The sequence below is a fragment of the Electrona antarctica genome (genome assembly GCF_951216825.1).
Source record: "Electrona antarctica genome assembly, chromosome: 5".
In the NCBI taxonomy this organism is placed as follows: domain Eukaryota; kingdom Metazoa; phylum Chordata; class Actinopteri; order Myctophiformes; family Myctophidae; genus Electrona; species Electrona antarctica.
In genome coordinates this window covers 35,700,710-35,717,906 of record NC_136810.1, presented here as the reverse complement: position 1 = coordinate 35,717,906, position 17,197 = coordinate 35,700,710, and the positions used below count along the sequence as shown (strand labels likewise).

General features: G+C 43.3%; 1 protein-coding gene across 2 annotated transcripts in view; it reads right to left on the bottom strand.

Moving 5' to 3' along the window:
* Positions 1–523: 523 nt before the first annotated feature.
* The window catches only part of chd2 (chromodomain helicase DNA binding protein 2), a 28,166-nt gene continuing 11,492 nt past the window's right edge, over positions 524–17,197 (bottom strand). For both annotated transcript variants that reach the window (XM_079502015.1, XM_079502016.1), the window contains 23 exons: positions 16,993–17,181; positions 16,699–16,858; positions 16,430–16,582; positions 15,604–15,675; positions 13,920–14,069; positions 13,593–13,747; positions 13,395–13,491; positions 13,000–13,092; positions 12,463–12,636; positions 10,644–10,816; positions 10,317–10,358; positions 10,060–10,199; positions 9,644–9,782; positions 9,407–9,557; positions 8,989–9,111; positions 8,499–8,618; positions 8,196–8,336; positions 7,818–7,931; positions 7,420–7,598; positions 7,217–7,316; positions 3,984–4,173; positions 3,605–3,869; positions 524–2,425 (listed from right to left, as the gene is read on the bottom strand). In XM_079502015.1, coding sequence (XP_079358141.1) covers positions 2,134–2,425; positions 3,605–3,869; positions 3,984–4,173; positions 7,217–7,316; positions 7,420–7,598; positions 7,818–7,931; positions 8,196–8,336; positions 8,499–8,618; positions 8,989–9,111; positions 9,407–9,557; positions 9,644–9,782; positions 10,060–10,199; positions 10,317–10,358; positions 10,644–10,816; positions 12,463–12,636; positions 13,000–13,092; positions 13,395–13,491; positions 13,593–13,747; positions 13,920–14,069; positions 15,604–15,675; positions 16,430–16,582; positions 16,699–16,858; positions 16,993–17,181 — 3,412 coding nt within the window. In that variant the 3' untranslated portion in view covers positions 524–2,133. The remainder of the gene's footprint in view (positions 2,426–3,604; positions 3,870–3,983; positions 4,174–7,216; positions 7,317–7,419; positions 7,599–7,817; positions 7,932–8,195; positions 8,337–8,498; positions 8,619–8,988; positions 9,112–9,406; positions 9,558–9,643; positions 9,783–10,059; positions 10,200–10,316; positions 10,359–10,643; positions 10,817–12,462; positions 12,637–12,999; positions 13,093–13,394; positions 13,492–13,592; positions 13,748–13,919; positions 14,070–15,603; positions 15,676–16,429; positions 16,583–16,698; positions 16,859–16,992; positions 17,182–17,197) is intronic.

Sequence of the window (17,197 nt, the reverse complement as noted above, 5' to 3'; positions counted from 1 at the left end):
GATGTGCAATATGCAACACTTGACTGCCCCCTGCTGTAAATAACTCAACATCACAAATAACTGCTCGAAACTTGACCCATCTCTGCTGTCAGGGAGAAAGCACCAAAGTCTAAAATGTTCATTTTTCAGGAAATAAAGAAAACCTTACATTTAAAAAAATAATGCAATACTGCCTCATCAAAGTTGGTATTGTGACTTTATATATTGCCAATTATTTACATGAGAGGGGGAGAGCTGGTGGAGTTAGCCGCTTTAGCACAGTTCGAGGGTCAAATGGAGTTAAGAGGTTTTGTCCAACCTAAAATATTGAACCAATGGTTCAATATTTTTAACTAACACACAGACGAGATTAAACAAATAATCTAAAACCTCAAAAATAGAGTGGTTTCCTCCCGACAATGACGAATCATTTCTTACATTTAATTTTCAGTAAAGACTATTGCAACGTGTTATTGCAGGGAAACTACAGGTTGAGAAGCTTTTAATCAAGTCCATTATGAAGTGAGAATAATCCCTGCACAGATTTTCATTATGTAACAAAGTTTATTACATATGTCTATAAACATATATACAGCACATTTCCCATGAAGAGTGGTTTCATCACAAATATAAATTATTTAGGCTTGTTGAAAGAACATACAGGAACTGTAGCTTGTTCAATGTGGAAGAAAGTTGTGTTGGCTATTCATTGTAATAAGTTGGCTAACTGCTCCAGACAGAAAATTGCAGACAATTATTTGTTTCCCTAAAACCTTCAGGGAATTGCAGAACCACATGACGTAACAGAACAAGTGGTCCCTCCACCAGATTTCATTGAATACTATTATACAATAGCTACGGACTTAAAATGGGACGGTTTTAATACTGCACCCTGTCACCAACCCAAACACACACACAGTATATGAGAATACACATGGAAATAAGGCACAAATGGAGAAGCGTTAACAATCAACACCCCCCAAAAAAAGAGATAACAATGAGGGCCGGAGTGGAACCAGTCTCAAATTTGGCACTTAAAACAGAATGACCAAAAGTAATACCAAAGGCCATCAGCAGCTCCGGAATAACTCCCTTAAGAATATGCCAGCATTAGCACAACTGTGAATCAAAAATAGCCAATCAAAATTTAGGAAATGAAAGTGTTTTTGAAATACTTAATCTCAAATATATCTGAGCATGGGTGGGTGGGAGAAAGAAATTAGCAAGAGTCAAGTAATGAAAATATACCATCAGGTACAGGCACTTCAGTATCAAACATACTGAAGTGACAAAATTAGTGTTTTGAGTTGTCATAAATACTGTTCAGAGAGCATGATGCCTAACAGGAAAGTGGTTACAGTGGAAAATGTATAGGATTTCAATGATTTATATATCTATACAATGTTGAAGTCATGATTATCAATACACATTAATTTGCTAAAAAACATTGTCAACCTGTTAATTAGCATTTCGACAATGAGCTACTGGCTTGATCATGCCATCATTACTCACAAATTAATAATAATTAAAAAACAAAACTATTCTGTCCCATTTTGCTTCAAGTTTTCTTTTGTGAAATGAAATCGTGCAACGCGCTCTTTTGCATCGAAACTCTTTCAATGACAATGTCTTCAAGACTTAAAGCTCAAAACAAACAAACAAAAAGGAAAATGTCCATGTCATGGGTCCATTGGGAATAACTCAATACATGTACCATTCAAAGAGGCCAAACACTTCAGGCACTTTTAGGATTCATGATCAGTCACAATGATCAGTTCAGACATCCTACATGTTTCTTACATAATAGTCCATGGGACTTAACGTCCTTATGCGTTCCACAGTCTACACACATCAAACTGCCCCAAGTCATTCATTTCAACTAAATAAAAAACGTAGTTTATTATCCCTCTTCTTTTCATCATCAGCAAGATGATTTGGAGGAACCACTATTATTATTTTAGGGCACACGTTATTTCACAGCCACAGTTAATTGAGGGAAGGAGGCTGGAGTATAATAGTATGGTTTTGCTGGTAAAGAGGGGCATTGTGTCGATTCCCTTTTCAGCTGTGAGCTTATGATTGGCTAGTCCAGACGTGTCCAACAGCAGCATGTGGCTTTGGATGCCAAGCCTCGTCGAGTCACTCGGCTGACCTTTACGTCTTCCTGTTGTTCCAGCTGGGGTCTGCCCCGGTTTTCAGCTCTACTACGGGTCGCTCAGGTGGCGAGCGGGAGTCCTGGGGAGACTTCTGTGCCTGCGGAGAGCGCGGATCCGACTGAGGAGGAGGATTGTCGGGGTGGAAGGGCCGGTAGTGCTCTGGTGCGGCTGGGCCTGGCGGCCTGTGCTCGGGCATCCTCCTGAAGTCCTGAGAGGGAGGACCATCTCTGCCCTGATGGTAGTTTGGAGGACGAAACTCATCAGAGCGTCTTCTCTTGGCATCTGGATGCCTGTAAATGAGTCAGAATCAGAAACACTTTGTTACCAAATACTGTATAAAGTTGTTTACTTTGGCTTTGATTTGTTGGTTGCATTAAAAAAAAAAATCACACCCGTGCAGCACTATCTCTCTCTCTCCGTTTCTGGCACAACAGCGCCACTTTTGCCCCTACTGGTACTCATAGTCACATAGGTTAACACGGACATTGTCACATAGGTTAACACGGACATTGCTGTTCCTTGGAGTGGTTGCACCACTCAAAAAAAAATCTACTGCAACCTAAAATGCTTTATCTCATAAATTAAAGTAACTAAGTAAGCAAGCCTTGCAGAGCCACTTGGACCATAGGTCCACGTGGCTCTGCACTTGAGGCAGTTTGATGTACAAGAACACCCCCAGCCATTTGAGCTTCTAGTCATGTACAAACTAAGTACACCCCCTGGACAAGATCCAACCCTTGAAGTTGAGTGCAATTCGGTACCATTTTTATACCGTCATGGCCAGACTACGTAGATATTACCCTGTCATGGCTCTACTGCGTAGATATTAGTATGGGATCTCTGTGTGGAACATGCATTTCGAAGGGGTGAATTAAAATAAATACCTCTGGTGATAAAGCCGCCCCATATTTGCATACTAGGCCCTTGATTGGTGCCCCACAACGTTGGGGGCATGAAAATCCAATCACAGCCGAGCGGGGCCGGACCAAATCTGCCAAGTACTCTTTTTTGTTTTGCACTGGCAGATTTGTCTGGTTTCCATCTCTCCCAGGGATTGAACCCAGAACTCCCAATCTCAGGGTGGACACTAACCACAAGGCCACCGAGTTTGCAGATAAATTAAAGGAGTCTTTAATTTCTGCTTTCTTTACAACCAAGGACTCCTGAGTCCAGAAAATAACAAAGCCATCATTGTGACGTCACAATGCATTTTAACCAGTCTTACTTCCAGAAAAAGCGTACATGCCAAAAGACAGCAGACTCTGGCCTGGGCCGTGGCTCAGCGGTCCAGGCACCTTGGCTGGTAACCCAGTCTGGCAGTGTGCCGCGGGTTCGACTCCCGATCCCGACGGCCCTTACTGCATGTCATCCCCCCATTTCCTGTCAGCCTACTGTCTGTCCCTCCATAAAAAATATAAAATAAAGGTGAAAGCCACAAAAAAAATAACATAAAAACAGCAGACTCTCACCTGTCATAATAAGGTCGCTGGCCCCTGTGGTCCCGATCGTTGTCATACTGCTCATACGGCCTCTTTCGAGGGGAACTATTGTTGCGGTAACCGCCTGAGCTGCGGTACGAGTCTCCATGGGAGTCTCCATGGGAACGACGATCCCCGTAGTGATCCTTATAACGGTGTGGGTCGTACGGGTGATCTCCTCTCCGATCTCCTTGCCACGGCTGGTTGCTGTTACTTGGGTAGTTGTACTTGCGGTCCCTCTGCCAGTCCCCCCGATCTGCGATGAACCATGATGTAAGTACTAGATCACATTAAACACTGCCCTAAGTGCCAATGTCTGAACTCTGAAAAACCTCTTAACATAATACAATAAAAAATGATGTGGACTTACCATCGTTCCCGAAATTCCGCTTGTTGGCGGGGTTGTATGGTTCTCTGTGGTGACCATGGGGGCCAGGCTGAGAGGGGTGACCCATGGACTTGGAGGACAGCTGAGTGCCTGTGGAGTCCCGACTGGAACCAGAAGGTTCTGGTCTGAAAGGCTTTGCCCTCCCAGCGTCCTCCTTCTTCTTATGCTCCTTCTGAAAAATGTGTTAAACCCGATTCTGATTGGTTAGAGGGTGTGCATTCTTTTCAGACAATGGGACGGCTCCTGTCTCGTCATTGTTCTAAATTGTATGTAACTAGAATTTCGCGGGCCTTCGGCCCGCTCATCCCAGAGTTGCGTTGCCCCGCGTTGCGATACAGAAGTCCACAGTGACACGCGTTGTATGCAGCTGTTTTGTGTTGTAGCGCGTGCGCTCGTGTGCGTGTAGTGTTGTTGTTCTTATCCATATATGCGCCTCGGTTCGTCCCGTTTGTTCCACGGCAGGTGTCGACGCAGTCGTTCGCGCAATGTTCGTGTTTGCATGATTTTAACTGTGTATGTAATCGCGGCGCTCTCCATCCAAGTTAGAATCAGTGTGCGGTGTGTTGTTGTTCTTCTTCTTCTACTTTTGTTTGCCGGCAGGCTGTTCAATGTGTGTGTGTGTGTGTGTGTGTGTGCGTGTGCGTGTGTGTGGCTGGCAAGCGTGTGTGTGTGTGTGTGTTGACATGTAGTAACGGATGGGTATTATTATTATTTGTTGTATTTTCACATCAAAGAAAGTTAATGTAAATGAAAATAAGCAGACATGAAACTGCTTTTTACTGTTTTTGTTTACTTACAATAAATTACTGTTTTTGGAGAGCAAAAGATGTTGAGAATGGAGCAGAACATACTGTAGTATATATTTTGGGGGACCTTGACTGCATTATAGTAGGGCTACAATCTTTTGGATTGCGGATTGCAGTGACCCCACATTGTTTGTTCGGGAACAATATTTGTAGTTACAATGAGGGCGACATGAGGCGAAGGGAGAGAAACACTTCGCCTCTCTCCAGTCCGTGCGTGCTGGTACGGATCGCATCGCTGACTGACATAAACACACGGTTACAATTCAGAGGCACTTCAATAAGAAAACTCAACTAATAAAGCTTGTGTGTGTTAATCTGCCCGATGCTGACGTTAGTATATAATGTTTAGATTTTTTTCCTGGCTGAATAACAACGGATCGCATCGCTGACTGACATAAACACTCCAATGCAGAGGCACCCCGCACGCACGCACGCACACACACACAGTCACACACATACACACACAGAGAATCCATGCGCCTCGGTGCGTCGCAGTTGTCATGTTTCCATTAATTAAACGGGTCGCGCAATTGTCGTGTTTACATTAATGAAACTGGTGGTGCAATTGTCGTGTTTGCATGAATTAAACGGTGTATGTATGTAATCGCGCCGCTGTCCATCCAAGTCCGAATGTGTGTGTGTGTGTGTGGGACTGTGTGTGTTGTGGAAGACGGGGAACAATGTTGCCAGGGTCGTGAATTGTAAGCGAGTTGTAGTGTGTGTAAGTAGCGTGGTGAAAGGCTTTGTTTCTGGGTCTGTTTGGTTGTTTCTGGGCCTGTTTTCATAGACCTGGCAACAGTGGGCCGTGTGTGTGTGAGTAGTGTTGTGTTCATGTTGTTCTTCTAATGTGTGTGTGTGTAGCATGTAACTTCCGGTGTTGCAATCGGACGTAACAGAAAAACTCTCGTGGGTGACGTGGTTGGCTTTGAGCAAATGGGAGAGGGGATGTAGTGTTGCCAGGTCCGCGTATTGTAAGCGAGTGGTAGTGTGTGTAAGTAGCGTGTTGAATGGCATTATTTCTGGGCTTGTTGTCATAGACGTGGCAACAAATTAGGCGGGGGTGTCGGTGCTTGTGGCGTGTTTGTGTTTATTATTGATATTGATATTGTTTGTGAGTCTGGACGGGAGCCGGCTTTAGTGGCAGTGCAATGACAATTTTTACGCGGGTGGTGTTGAGTGTGGGCGTGCGGCGCGACATGAGGAGATAGCCGTGGATCGACGCGGAGGGTAAGTCTGTGACGTGTTAGTGTGTTGTTGCAGTGTGTGTTGCTCCTGCTTGGGCTTCGGCACCCAGCGTGTCAGTGGCGTAGTAGCTGGTGACTTTGGGTATTGGGTTGCGTACATGTTTTCAATTGTATAATAGATAATATACTTTTCAGCCCTTTTTTGGCAAACAAAATGTACATGTGTTGATATTGTAGTAAAAGGCACACATAGTAAGCTGACTGACTCAGCTGGTACTAATTTCTAGGTTGTTACTGCAGATTCTCCCACTTGCTGCATTAGCAAGTTAAAATGTACTCCAAGGTCGATGAAGATAGTAAACATAAAAAATCTGAAGGACCAAATGCATTGATCAAATGCAATTTGTAGTTTCCCTTCTTATCCAGCTGTGGACAGGATTGCCAGCTATCCCATAGCCATGCCCGAGGCTCAGCTTAAATTATGGTTAAATGAATGCAGTGGTACATGGCTTTTTCCCTTTCTAATGATAGGTTGTGTTTATTAATTGTCACTAGAGAAAGAGGTGTTTGTACTTCCTGGAAGTTGACTCATGTCTCTTCCAAACAGTCACTGCCTTTCACTCGCTTCAATGCTGACAGAATAAAGCTGCACTGAATGCGGAAACAATGCAGAACCAACGTCTGACCAATCACAGTAGCCAAAATAGTTTGGTTAGTCACAACATCTCGAAGGCCTAGAACACGCAAAATGTGTTCTGTCCCGCCCACCCGAACCTCTGAATATTGTAGTCTGCAGCCAGCCCAACTCAACAAACGCATAAGTGGGATAATCCACTCGGCGCCATGCGACAATTCTTTGGTTGTGAATTATCCCTCACTTAAAGGAGAATTCCATGGTAGAAGGCTTTCTTACCTTTCTTTTAAATTGCATTGAATTGAATGGGGCATTGGGGTGTTGTGCTAATTCTCTTATTTCCATCGCTCAAAAATCAAGGCACACTTTACTACTTATTTGGATGGAAATAAGCAAATTAGCACAAAAACCCAACCCCCATTGAGGGCTTATATTAGTGAAAATAGCCAATAATGCACTTTTGCACAAAATAACACCTGGACCTCTTTGGTGGAGACAACAACTACAAATAAAAGGTAAGAAAGCCTTCTAGCATGGAATTCTCCTTTAACTCACAGTTCTATCTCTACAAAGGGAACAAATGCGACTAACCTCTTCCTCGTGTGAGCGCTTCTTCTGTGCCATCTTGTAAAGCTTGTGAAGCTTCCTTGCACCAAACTCTGTAAACTTGGAAACAAAAATCCAGAGGTTCCTGCCAATATAACAAGAGGATAATGATTACTTACTAATCTCAAAGAGGATGGCAGCATTGTCACAATGGTTTTATGCAACACAGCTTCTAATCGTCATCTTACAGGCGCCATGTTTTCACATGTTCTGGGTCGTTGTAGGCTTTAAGGCACTCTGTGATTCGGTCTCCTATCTTTAGCAGGCAGGTACGTGTGTGCTGAAGCTGCTCCTGGACAGACAGACCCTCATCAGGCTTATCCAACTGCTTCAGGGCCTTCTTTACTGGCCTCATGCGCTCCTTACACTGGACGGACACGGACACACACACACACACACACACCACACACCACACACCACACACACACACACACACACACACACACACACACACACACACACACACACACACACAAAAGCATTAAAAAGTATTCATCCCAGGGGAGTTATTGGTCATGGTGGTATGCATGTTGTTTGAATTCAGTCGTGCTTTGAGAGTGTCACAACAGACAGGACGTCAACTCACAACGCTAAATGTCTCCTGGTCTAGTTCATCATCTTCGTCTCCGATAGGAACCGGATCAGCGCCAGCTGTGATGTGGACCGGGCCCTGGGTCTTCTTCCCTTTGCCTCCTTTAGCCTGGGAAAGTGTCAAAGTGCCAAACAAACACAGATCACCTTACAGCTCTGAGTGATCAATGTTACACTCACATGATAAGATGTTTTTATGCACATTTCCCCATGTGCTTCTACAAAGAAACAGGTAGAAAACAATACATATTTTGCACTCCAGCACACACAACACCAGAACAGGCTATATGAACCCCCCAGGGAAAGCATTTCCCTAATGTACCCTCCACTTCCTGTACACACGTACGCACGTAGCACGCACACAGACAAGTACCTTTTCTTTCTTGGGTTTGGAGGCCTTTTTCTCTTTGTCGCCCTCTTTCTCTTTTTTAGGCGTTCCCTGTTTTTCTTTGTTCTCCTTGTTGTCCTTTTTCTTCTGCCTCTTCTTGGCGGGTGACTTGTCTGTTCCGTCGTCCTGGTCCGACAGAGAGAGAAGAGCAGTGTGAAATGGCCGATTTCAAAGAAACAAAACACCAATAACAAAAACAAACACATTACACATTGTGTTGATGTAATTAACACTGGGGCTTCACTGTAATAATAATACAAAAAAAAGGTGATGAAGCTTCTGGCTGACCTTCACTTCTCCCTCCTCAGAGGGGTTGTCCGACAGACGAGGAGAGGGGATGTCATTCCCCTGGTCATCCTTGAGGACCTTGTCCTTTTTCACCCGAGGCTTCCTCTTTCTCACTTTGACCTGTGGGGGAGGGGTGGGACAGTTGAGCTATTGACCAGTCACATGGCTGCCATTTTGCTCATATAGGTCACACTCGACACGTAAGAGAAGGTGGGTCGCCAAATTATTTTGGGGGGTCCCCACATGTCTTTTTGCAACTGAATGGCTGGAAAATGGAAATGAAGAGTTTACATAGTACACATAGTACATGCATACACCTTCCCTAATGATTATATCTGGTTTCAGTATTTATTTATGGTGTATTGTCTCTATTATTAAGGTTATTGTAGCAGTCAATTTATATTGGGGGTCGGGAGTGGGCAGGGCGGGGGTCCCGAGACATTGCAAAAGCATTTCCGGGGGTCCCCGGCCAAAAACCCCGCTAACGTACCTCATCCCCTGGTGTAGACGGTTCTTTAGAGTCCTGCTCCTTCTTCAGCAGTTTGAGAAGGTAGTCTGTTCTGGCCTGCAGCTGTTTGGCCTGGGGTTTCTTACTCGTGTCGTCAGGAAGGATCTGCGCACGCACACAAACACAGCAAATGTGAGCCTGTTTTGCCCTGGGACTGTTCTTTGATAATAATGACACTCTGACCAATTTGCACCAACTTCATACACGGAAGCAAAATAAACTGTAAATATTATTTGTAAAAATAAATAAAAATAAAACATTTGGCTTAAATAAAGTTATTTTGTTTTGTATAGTGTATCAAATCACTCTATAACTTTGATGTATTATTATTGTTGTTACTGTGGTTATTGTTAAGATGACTAATAACCTGCTCGCTTCTCAGCGGCCATCTGGTATTTACCTTTTCGGCCAGCTTTAGGTCAGGATCGGTCTTGATCAGATCCCAGTTGCCGTAGCCGTGCTCATAGACGCCGAGCAAGAGCTGAATGTCGTCCTGCACTTCCCAGTCAGTGTCAAAGTGTGCTACCTTGACCCGGCATGTCAGCTGGAACCTGTGGAGAACCACGCATGCTGTCATTTAAGTGCTTTTACTTTGAGAAGAGAACATTCTGTGCACCCAATGACAATGACAGCGTACTTGTTTCTCTCTGCTGGGTTGGACGGTACAACTTTGTGCAGTGGTTCAAACTCTTCCTCATGCTGAATGATGGACTTGGCGTTGACCTGCACTCCAGAAATCTTGATGTTGATACCTCTGCGTTTTCCAGGACCTTTAGCTAAAGCAAATTAGAATTAAGAGATTTAAATTAAATAATAATTTAAAATATCTGATTTTTCATCCAAGGTAGACAAAAATCCTTTCTCTCCATCCACTACCATTGAAATAAGATGTTTTTCAGTTGCTTCATATTGATATTCTGTGTATTCAATTCTTATTTTAAACTTGGTGTCAGTAAAAAGTGAAAAGTAAAAAGCATATCATGTTTGTTTTTAGTTTTTTCCAAAAATGATGTTTTAGCAAATTCAATATAAAGAAGGCATCTACAGTACTACCTTCAGAGGGGTTCTCTTTGAGGTGCACTTCATGCTCCTGGAGTGCAGTCACACAGCTGGTGTGGATAAGTTCTCCGAGCCTCTTTAAGTCTGCGACAGATTTGTCCACCAGCTCAGAGTCTCTGGCGATGGCTTCTAGCCTGCAAAACAGCAAAAGGCAACTGTGTTACCAACAAACTATTGGAGGAACAGAAGGCATGTTACAGCTGCTCAAAGGATAATTCATACATTTATGGTGCAGACAGACATACGCATACCTGTCAAGCGGAGATCCAAACTTCTTATAGGCCTTAATGAAGCTGTAAAGGTAGAAATAAAAACGTATGATTAAGTTGACTTGCAAACACACACAAAATGAAATAATACATGTATTCTAAAAATATTTTTAATTAACCCATTTAGGCCTGACGTCGAAATAAAAAAAACATTTGCTCTGAAAGAATATATATTCAAAGATTTGTGCTGCATTTTTACGATTTTTAAAAAATAGCAGACCTACAAGTTCATAGCGCGCCACTCGGTGGCGCGCTATGAGCTTGTAGATCTGCTATTTTTCAATAGCTAAAGTATAACATAAGACTTGCCGGCGAATCTCTGGATCGTTGAAGCCTTCCACGTTGTTCTTCCGGGCTCGGGGTCGGCCCCTCCTCTTGGGCTTCTTGTCGTCATCACTGTCGTCGGTCTCACTCTCAGAGCCAGAGGTTCGGTTCTTCAGCTTATCGCCCACATCGCTGTCGCTGTCGTTGGCCTGACGAGCCTGATGGACACAAAACAACCTTCAGACTCCACATGTCAAAACGGACAAGAGAGCTCACAATCTAGAGAGGACCACAATGGAAATAGGCCCTTGGGCTTCATTGTGTTTTTATCCTCACTGATGTTATGACTGTATGTGTTGGGAAAGTGCTATTGTGCTCTTTTTTATGCATTATCACCAAATCAAATCAATCAATCATCCAACTGTTTATATTCCCACATCCTGCTCTTATGTTACCTATGACGTAAGATCAAAATGACCGCTATGTGAAATGGTGAATATAGTCGAATATGTATTCGTCTGAATGGAGATACTATAAATGCTTTGGTGAATTTCCCCCAAAACATAGTAAAAGATGTTTTTATACAGAGATGCTCCATTTCACTGCAACCCTCCTTTTATGTTCCATGAATCTAGATGAGCAAAATAAATAATTAGCATGCAACATCAGTAATACCTAATGCACCACAGGGGGATTTAACAAAGCTAGCGATCCATTCAAACTCATTTGTATTATGTGCGTGCAGGCACAGGCATACGCACACACACAAAGAATGGGGGAAAGTGTTCTTTTCCCAGCTCCCAAAGAATGAACCAAGTGTCTCCTCACTAGAGCCCAGCCAATGCCAGACTTTTGGGTCCAATGCCAATCCGAATTTTGAAATAAAAACTTGGATTTAACTTTGAAGTTTCTCTTTGAGAATAATTAATGTAAGCAAACAAACACAAAGAACCACTTAAGCTGCATTAAAAATAGCTGTTCTACGAGCTCACATTGAGAAATGTTCTGAGCTTGTAGACCTGCTATTATTTTGAATGTTTGCTATATGTATTGTGGTGTCTCGCTAAGAGACCGCCGGCCAGGTAGGCGCCTCCACGCCGGAGAGAGACAGGCAGAGGGAGGTGGAGCGCCGCGCCAACCTCTCGGACGCATCATAGAGGGGCGGTACGTACCGGCTGTCATCCTCTATCAGAGCGATTGCTTCCCACCTGCGTCTCTCACCTACAGCCTACAAATAGCGCAGCCTCCCTCTCAGTCAAGGTCTGGTCTCTCTGGTGTGCACACGCTATCGAGCGCCTGGCGGTAAGACACGCACCTCATTCCCTCACTAAATATGCCACGTATATCGAACACTGTATAGTAATTGCATGTCTCTCGTCCGCAGGCAAACTACGGCTCTGACGAGTCATACGGAAACTCTGAATAAACCCCGGGACGGGACCGGGAGGATACGAGGACCCCCCAGCCCCCCCCCATTCATAATGGCCATGGAGTAGTTGACTTAGACTGAAGGCAACCCCCTTTGTTGACTCTGTTGCCTATAGCTATGTGATGTCACGTGCCTCGATCACCCTGACCGAAAAGGAAGGGAAATAACTGTTAGATTAAATACCCCCCTCACGCCTACCAGGAACCACGGGAACCTAGGAGGAGAGGAAGAGGATAGACATTTGTTGCCCGAGTGCCTCTATGTGAACGCCTACCTTAATTCACCTTTTCATTTGTCAACTCACTTCTAAATAAATCAAGACTACAAATACCCAGTAGTGCTGTCTCTGTCTTGTGATCAAAGTGCGACAGTATGTATGCTATAATGAATGATATATGGGCCAGAGCCATATATCAGTTGGGCTCTACTCCTCACCCTCTTGTTGGAGCTCCTGCTTCTGGGCAGCATGAAGATGTCCTCCATCTCCTTCTGCTTCTCCGCCTCCTCCAGCTTGCGTCGCTGGTCCCCAGGGATGATGTCATCCCAGTCTCGCACATTCATCTCCTCCAGCTCTGGAGTGCTCTCTTCCATGGTGGAGAAGTTGGCCACCTGCAACGATGAAGAGAAAGAGAGAAGACAGAATGAGAGTAGTGATAGAATGAATGACAGGGAAACCGAGTGATAGGGTAACAGTGAGAATAGAGTCAAAGAAACATGTTGCTATCTGACAGCAAACTTGGGATCAGGCTATGATGCATTGCACACCATTTGGGAACCACTGCTTTAGACGATAAACATATGGTAAAATAAGGAAATAAAGTACATCATGGTAGTCATCACCAGTTTCACATTTTGGCAAAGCTTGAAATTCATGATTCAATTACTAAAATTGTATTCAATACATTATTCAGACAATCCATTAATCTTATCACCCCTACTGCAAACACTGTCCAGTTAAACTGAAACTGGTACCTTGAACTGCGAGAGAAGATCATCAGTAGCATTCGAGCCTTGGTCACTTTCTCTGGTTTCCGCCAACCTCAGGATCTCATCGATGTCCATCTCCTGCAGGCAAACAGATGTGGGTGTAAAAAAAAGGAATCTTGATTTTAATCATTTTGAACCCATTTATCCTTATAGGCTTACATATAAAAAATAAATAAATGGTGTATATATATATATATATATATGAATGAATTACTTTATTTAAGTGTCATGCCACCTCGTGGCCCATCCCTCATGGGATTATGACACATTTTCATACAGTTACATATAAATCATATACATACATACATACATATATATATATATACATATATAATAAAAGCTTAAGTTATTTTCAAGTTGCCATTTTTGCTTAATAGTACCTGTGGTTCAGTCTCCTCTCCTTCTGGCTCCTTGAACAGTTCCTCTGCACCAAACTTGAGGATGGCAGTCAGTTCATCTTTATTGAAAGGATTTGAACTGTAAGCAGAAGGCAGTCAATGTTACGATGTGTGGTGGGGATTGATTCAGAATCCAACTGTTCTTACATAATTATGTTAGAACAATGTTCAAGTTCTCACTTTGAGTTTCCAGTACAGTTAGAGTTGTCCAGTACAGTCCGACCAGTGGTGTCCATTCTCTGAATAACCAAATGGTCCAAAACCATCTTCTTCTTTGCCCTCTCGATGATTTCTTCCTCTACTGATCCCTTGGTAACTAGTCGATAAATATTCACCTGTAAAATGAAAGCGTCCAAATGTTTAATATTTATTCATGTTGATTAATGCACAAGCCTGCTGTAATAAGCAAAGTAGAAGTTTATTTTGTAGTGATAAATGTACCTTTGCCTTGCTGAATCTGTCCTATGTATTGTGAAGGTCATAGTAGACATGGGACACAAGGTTTACCTGTTTCTTTTGACCAATCCTGTGAGCCCTGGCTTGTGCCTGTAGGTCATTCTGAGGGTTCCAGTCAGAGTCATAGATGATCACGGTGTCTGCTGAGGCCAGGTTTATCCCCAGCCCTCCAGCTCTGGTAGACAATAAGAAGCAGAAGTCCTAGAAACCAATGGAAATTGTAAGCACATATGAGCAAATCAAACACAGCAACTCACCAAAATATATACAGCAGTAAAGGTCTTATCATGTAAAATAAGACAAAGGATGAGATTATTATCATGATAATAGCATGACCGATAATAAGATATCTACGTGAAATCCCTTTGTATAGACCCATCTATATTTAACGTCCCCTTTTGACAACATTAATGCCACTGATAAATACTTTATCCTATGCGGATGCCCAAAGTGAAGTTGCCCAAAAAAAATCATAGGGATTTATACAGCAGGAAAAAGCATCTCATGTTGGCTCTTTACATTAATCTATATCCATCGAACTACTAATTCTAGAGATTGCGTCCTCAGAAAGCATGGATAGAATGCGTCCTCAGACGGTAGAGATAGGGGAGACGGGGGGGATAGAGAGAGTACAGTACAGTACAGTACAGTACAGAGTAGTACTGTGAGGCATACAGCCGCCTCACGTGCCTGCGTGTGTGTTAGTTTGGCTGTTCTTAAGCCCACACGAGTATGGACTATCTTAACTAATAACTACCATAATAATTATAGAAAAATGACCACGTATGGTGGCAAAATTTGAGGACGGATAAAGTACCATGTTTGGCACCGTGATTGGCCGTTGTGATTGGCTGGAAAGTGTGCCATTCTGCGCGATGATTGGCTGAGCGTTGCATAATGGGTGTGCCAAGGGGACACCTGGTATATATAAGACGTAATTGGTGCCGAGATGTAGGTTAATATTTTACCCCTTTTGCTACCAGATCTTATTTAAATTATGTTTGGGAGACAAGAAACACTTTCCTGGGGTTTTTATGTGGGTACTATGTGTTTAGATATTTCAGTATTTCAAAGTGTCCATGGACTCCATGATGTCATGGACACTGGGCTCACTTCCTTCCTGGACTACAATTCCCATAATGCTTTGGCCCACTACTCCTACTTGTGGATAGGGGGAGGGCTGACTTACCGAGACAACATGTAGTCCAGGAAGTAAGTGAGTCCAGTGTCCATGACATCATGGAGTCCATGGACACTTTAAAATACTGAAATATCTAAAAACAAATATTACCCACATAAACCACCCCAGGAAAGTGTCTCTTGTCTCCCAAACATCATTAAAATAAGATCTGGTTGCAAAAGGGGTGAAGTGTCCCTTTAACCTATTCAAGTACGTGTTATTACTTATTGACAGAGGAAAGACGATAAGAGGACAGATAACGGACCCTCCTTCACCTGGGTGAAATGTACTCACAATGCACTCATATCATATCCCCAAACGGGTATGGACTAGTATACTATAATTTATGGAATCTGTGTGTGCGTGTCTGTCCGTCTATCACACTGATTGGCCGATCTTTACATAACATTTGTGCCGTAAAGCAATATGAAGGGACTGGCATGTGTCTCAAACTCTCAAACATGCATGGCCGGCGCCGTTCTCTAAACATAAATGCAAGGTTGAGAACAAGAACCTTCTTCAATATCTCAAACCTACTGTATACTGTATACATACCTCTGATCCTTCTGCATTAAAGTGGTCCAACGCTTGTTTTCGGATTTCTCCCTTTATACCCCCGTCCAACCGCTGAAGAAGAGAAAAATAAAGAGAAGTAAATAATTTGCATAACATTTAGAGCCTTTGTCATCAACCCAGCATCACTCTGCTATCCATGCAATCACAGCATCTATGCATTTTTATATTCTCCTAGACTCTAGGACCTAGAGCATTACAGTCTATAGCGATTGACCCACACAGACTGACCAACTCTGTAATCACACTCTGGGTGTGCTGGCTTGCTGGGGACTGGCCAGTTCTAGTCAAAAAATAACTTGTAGATATAAATAAACTACTATCAGTCTGGCAAACTAGGTGTCCTGCAACACTGACATCTGATCCTACCAGGACCTGAATCAAACCCTAAATACCCCACCATCCCGACAGCTCCTGCATTGTAATTCCAGACTAACCAAGTAACCAAGTTCTTACCTTAATCTAATGTTATATTATCCAAGCACGAGTGGTATAGGTAAATAATTACATAACTGAGTGCACCGCAGTTCACAGCATGCGCTTTCTTGCGGTAGTTCACCTTTTTACAGCAGCCCATTTTTGACACTCGCTGATCAGCCTGCATCAGGGCCCAGTGACGTCTAGTTACGCCACTGGATGGATGTAATTTTTAATCTCTACCACTTGTTCTTGAATAGAATAACATCAGATTAGGTAAGAAAACGTTTGGTCCGGCATTCTCCTTTAAGAAATGTGTTATTTTATGTTACACCTGCATAGCATTGACCTCCTTAGACCAAGTGCAGTCAAGAAAGGCAGGAAACCTTACCTGGAAAGTGTAGCGTTTCATGGCTAGGTACTCAGCCAAAATGTCTAACATCCTGACCATCTGGGAGAAGATGAGGACTCTGTTGCCCCTCTCTTTAAGTCTTGTCAGCAGCTTGTCCAACAGTACCAGCTTCCCACTGCCCCTCACCAGACTCTGAGGTAACAGATGTTGACAAAGAACATCAACGTTGAAAATACTGAGTAGAATGGGAACAACTTATACCCTAAGGTGACACTCAGAGCTAAGATGGGAAGTTGATTAGAGTGTACCTGCAGGTGCTCCTGTTGGGTCTCACTTTCTTCATCTGACTGTCTGATGAGGAAACCATGGTTACAACACTTTTTCAGCTCCATAACGATGTTGAGGAAGCCAGAGGAGCTGCCTCGGGGGCCTTTGGAGAGAGCTTTGAAGTTCCTTGTAAGAATCCACCTGGTGCAAGTCAGGAACAATTCATGTTAACTGAGAGGGAGGTGCAGCCTTAACTGGCTGACTGCTGTTCTAATAGTTTTTAGCAGAATGGACCAGGAGGATGAAACAGAACAAAAGAAAAAAGGGGGTCATACTTGTAGTATTGTTTCTGCTGGGCGGACATGTCTACACGGAGGATCTGTTCCACTTTGGCGGGCAAAGATTTCTCCACGTCTTTCTTGACGCGACGCAGAAGGAAAGGTTCGAGGATTTTATGTAGGCTCTGGTATCCATTTTCTCTCCCTTTTCCATGCTCCTCCTCAAAATCTTCCCAGGAATGAAACCTAAAAGGTGGTAAAA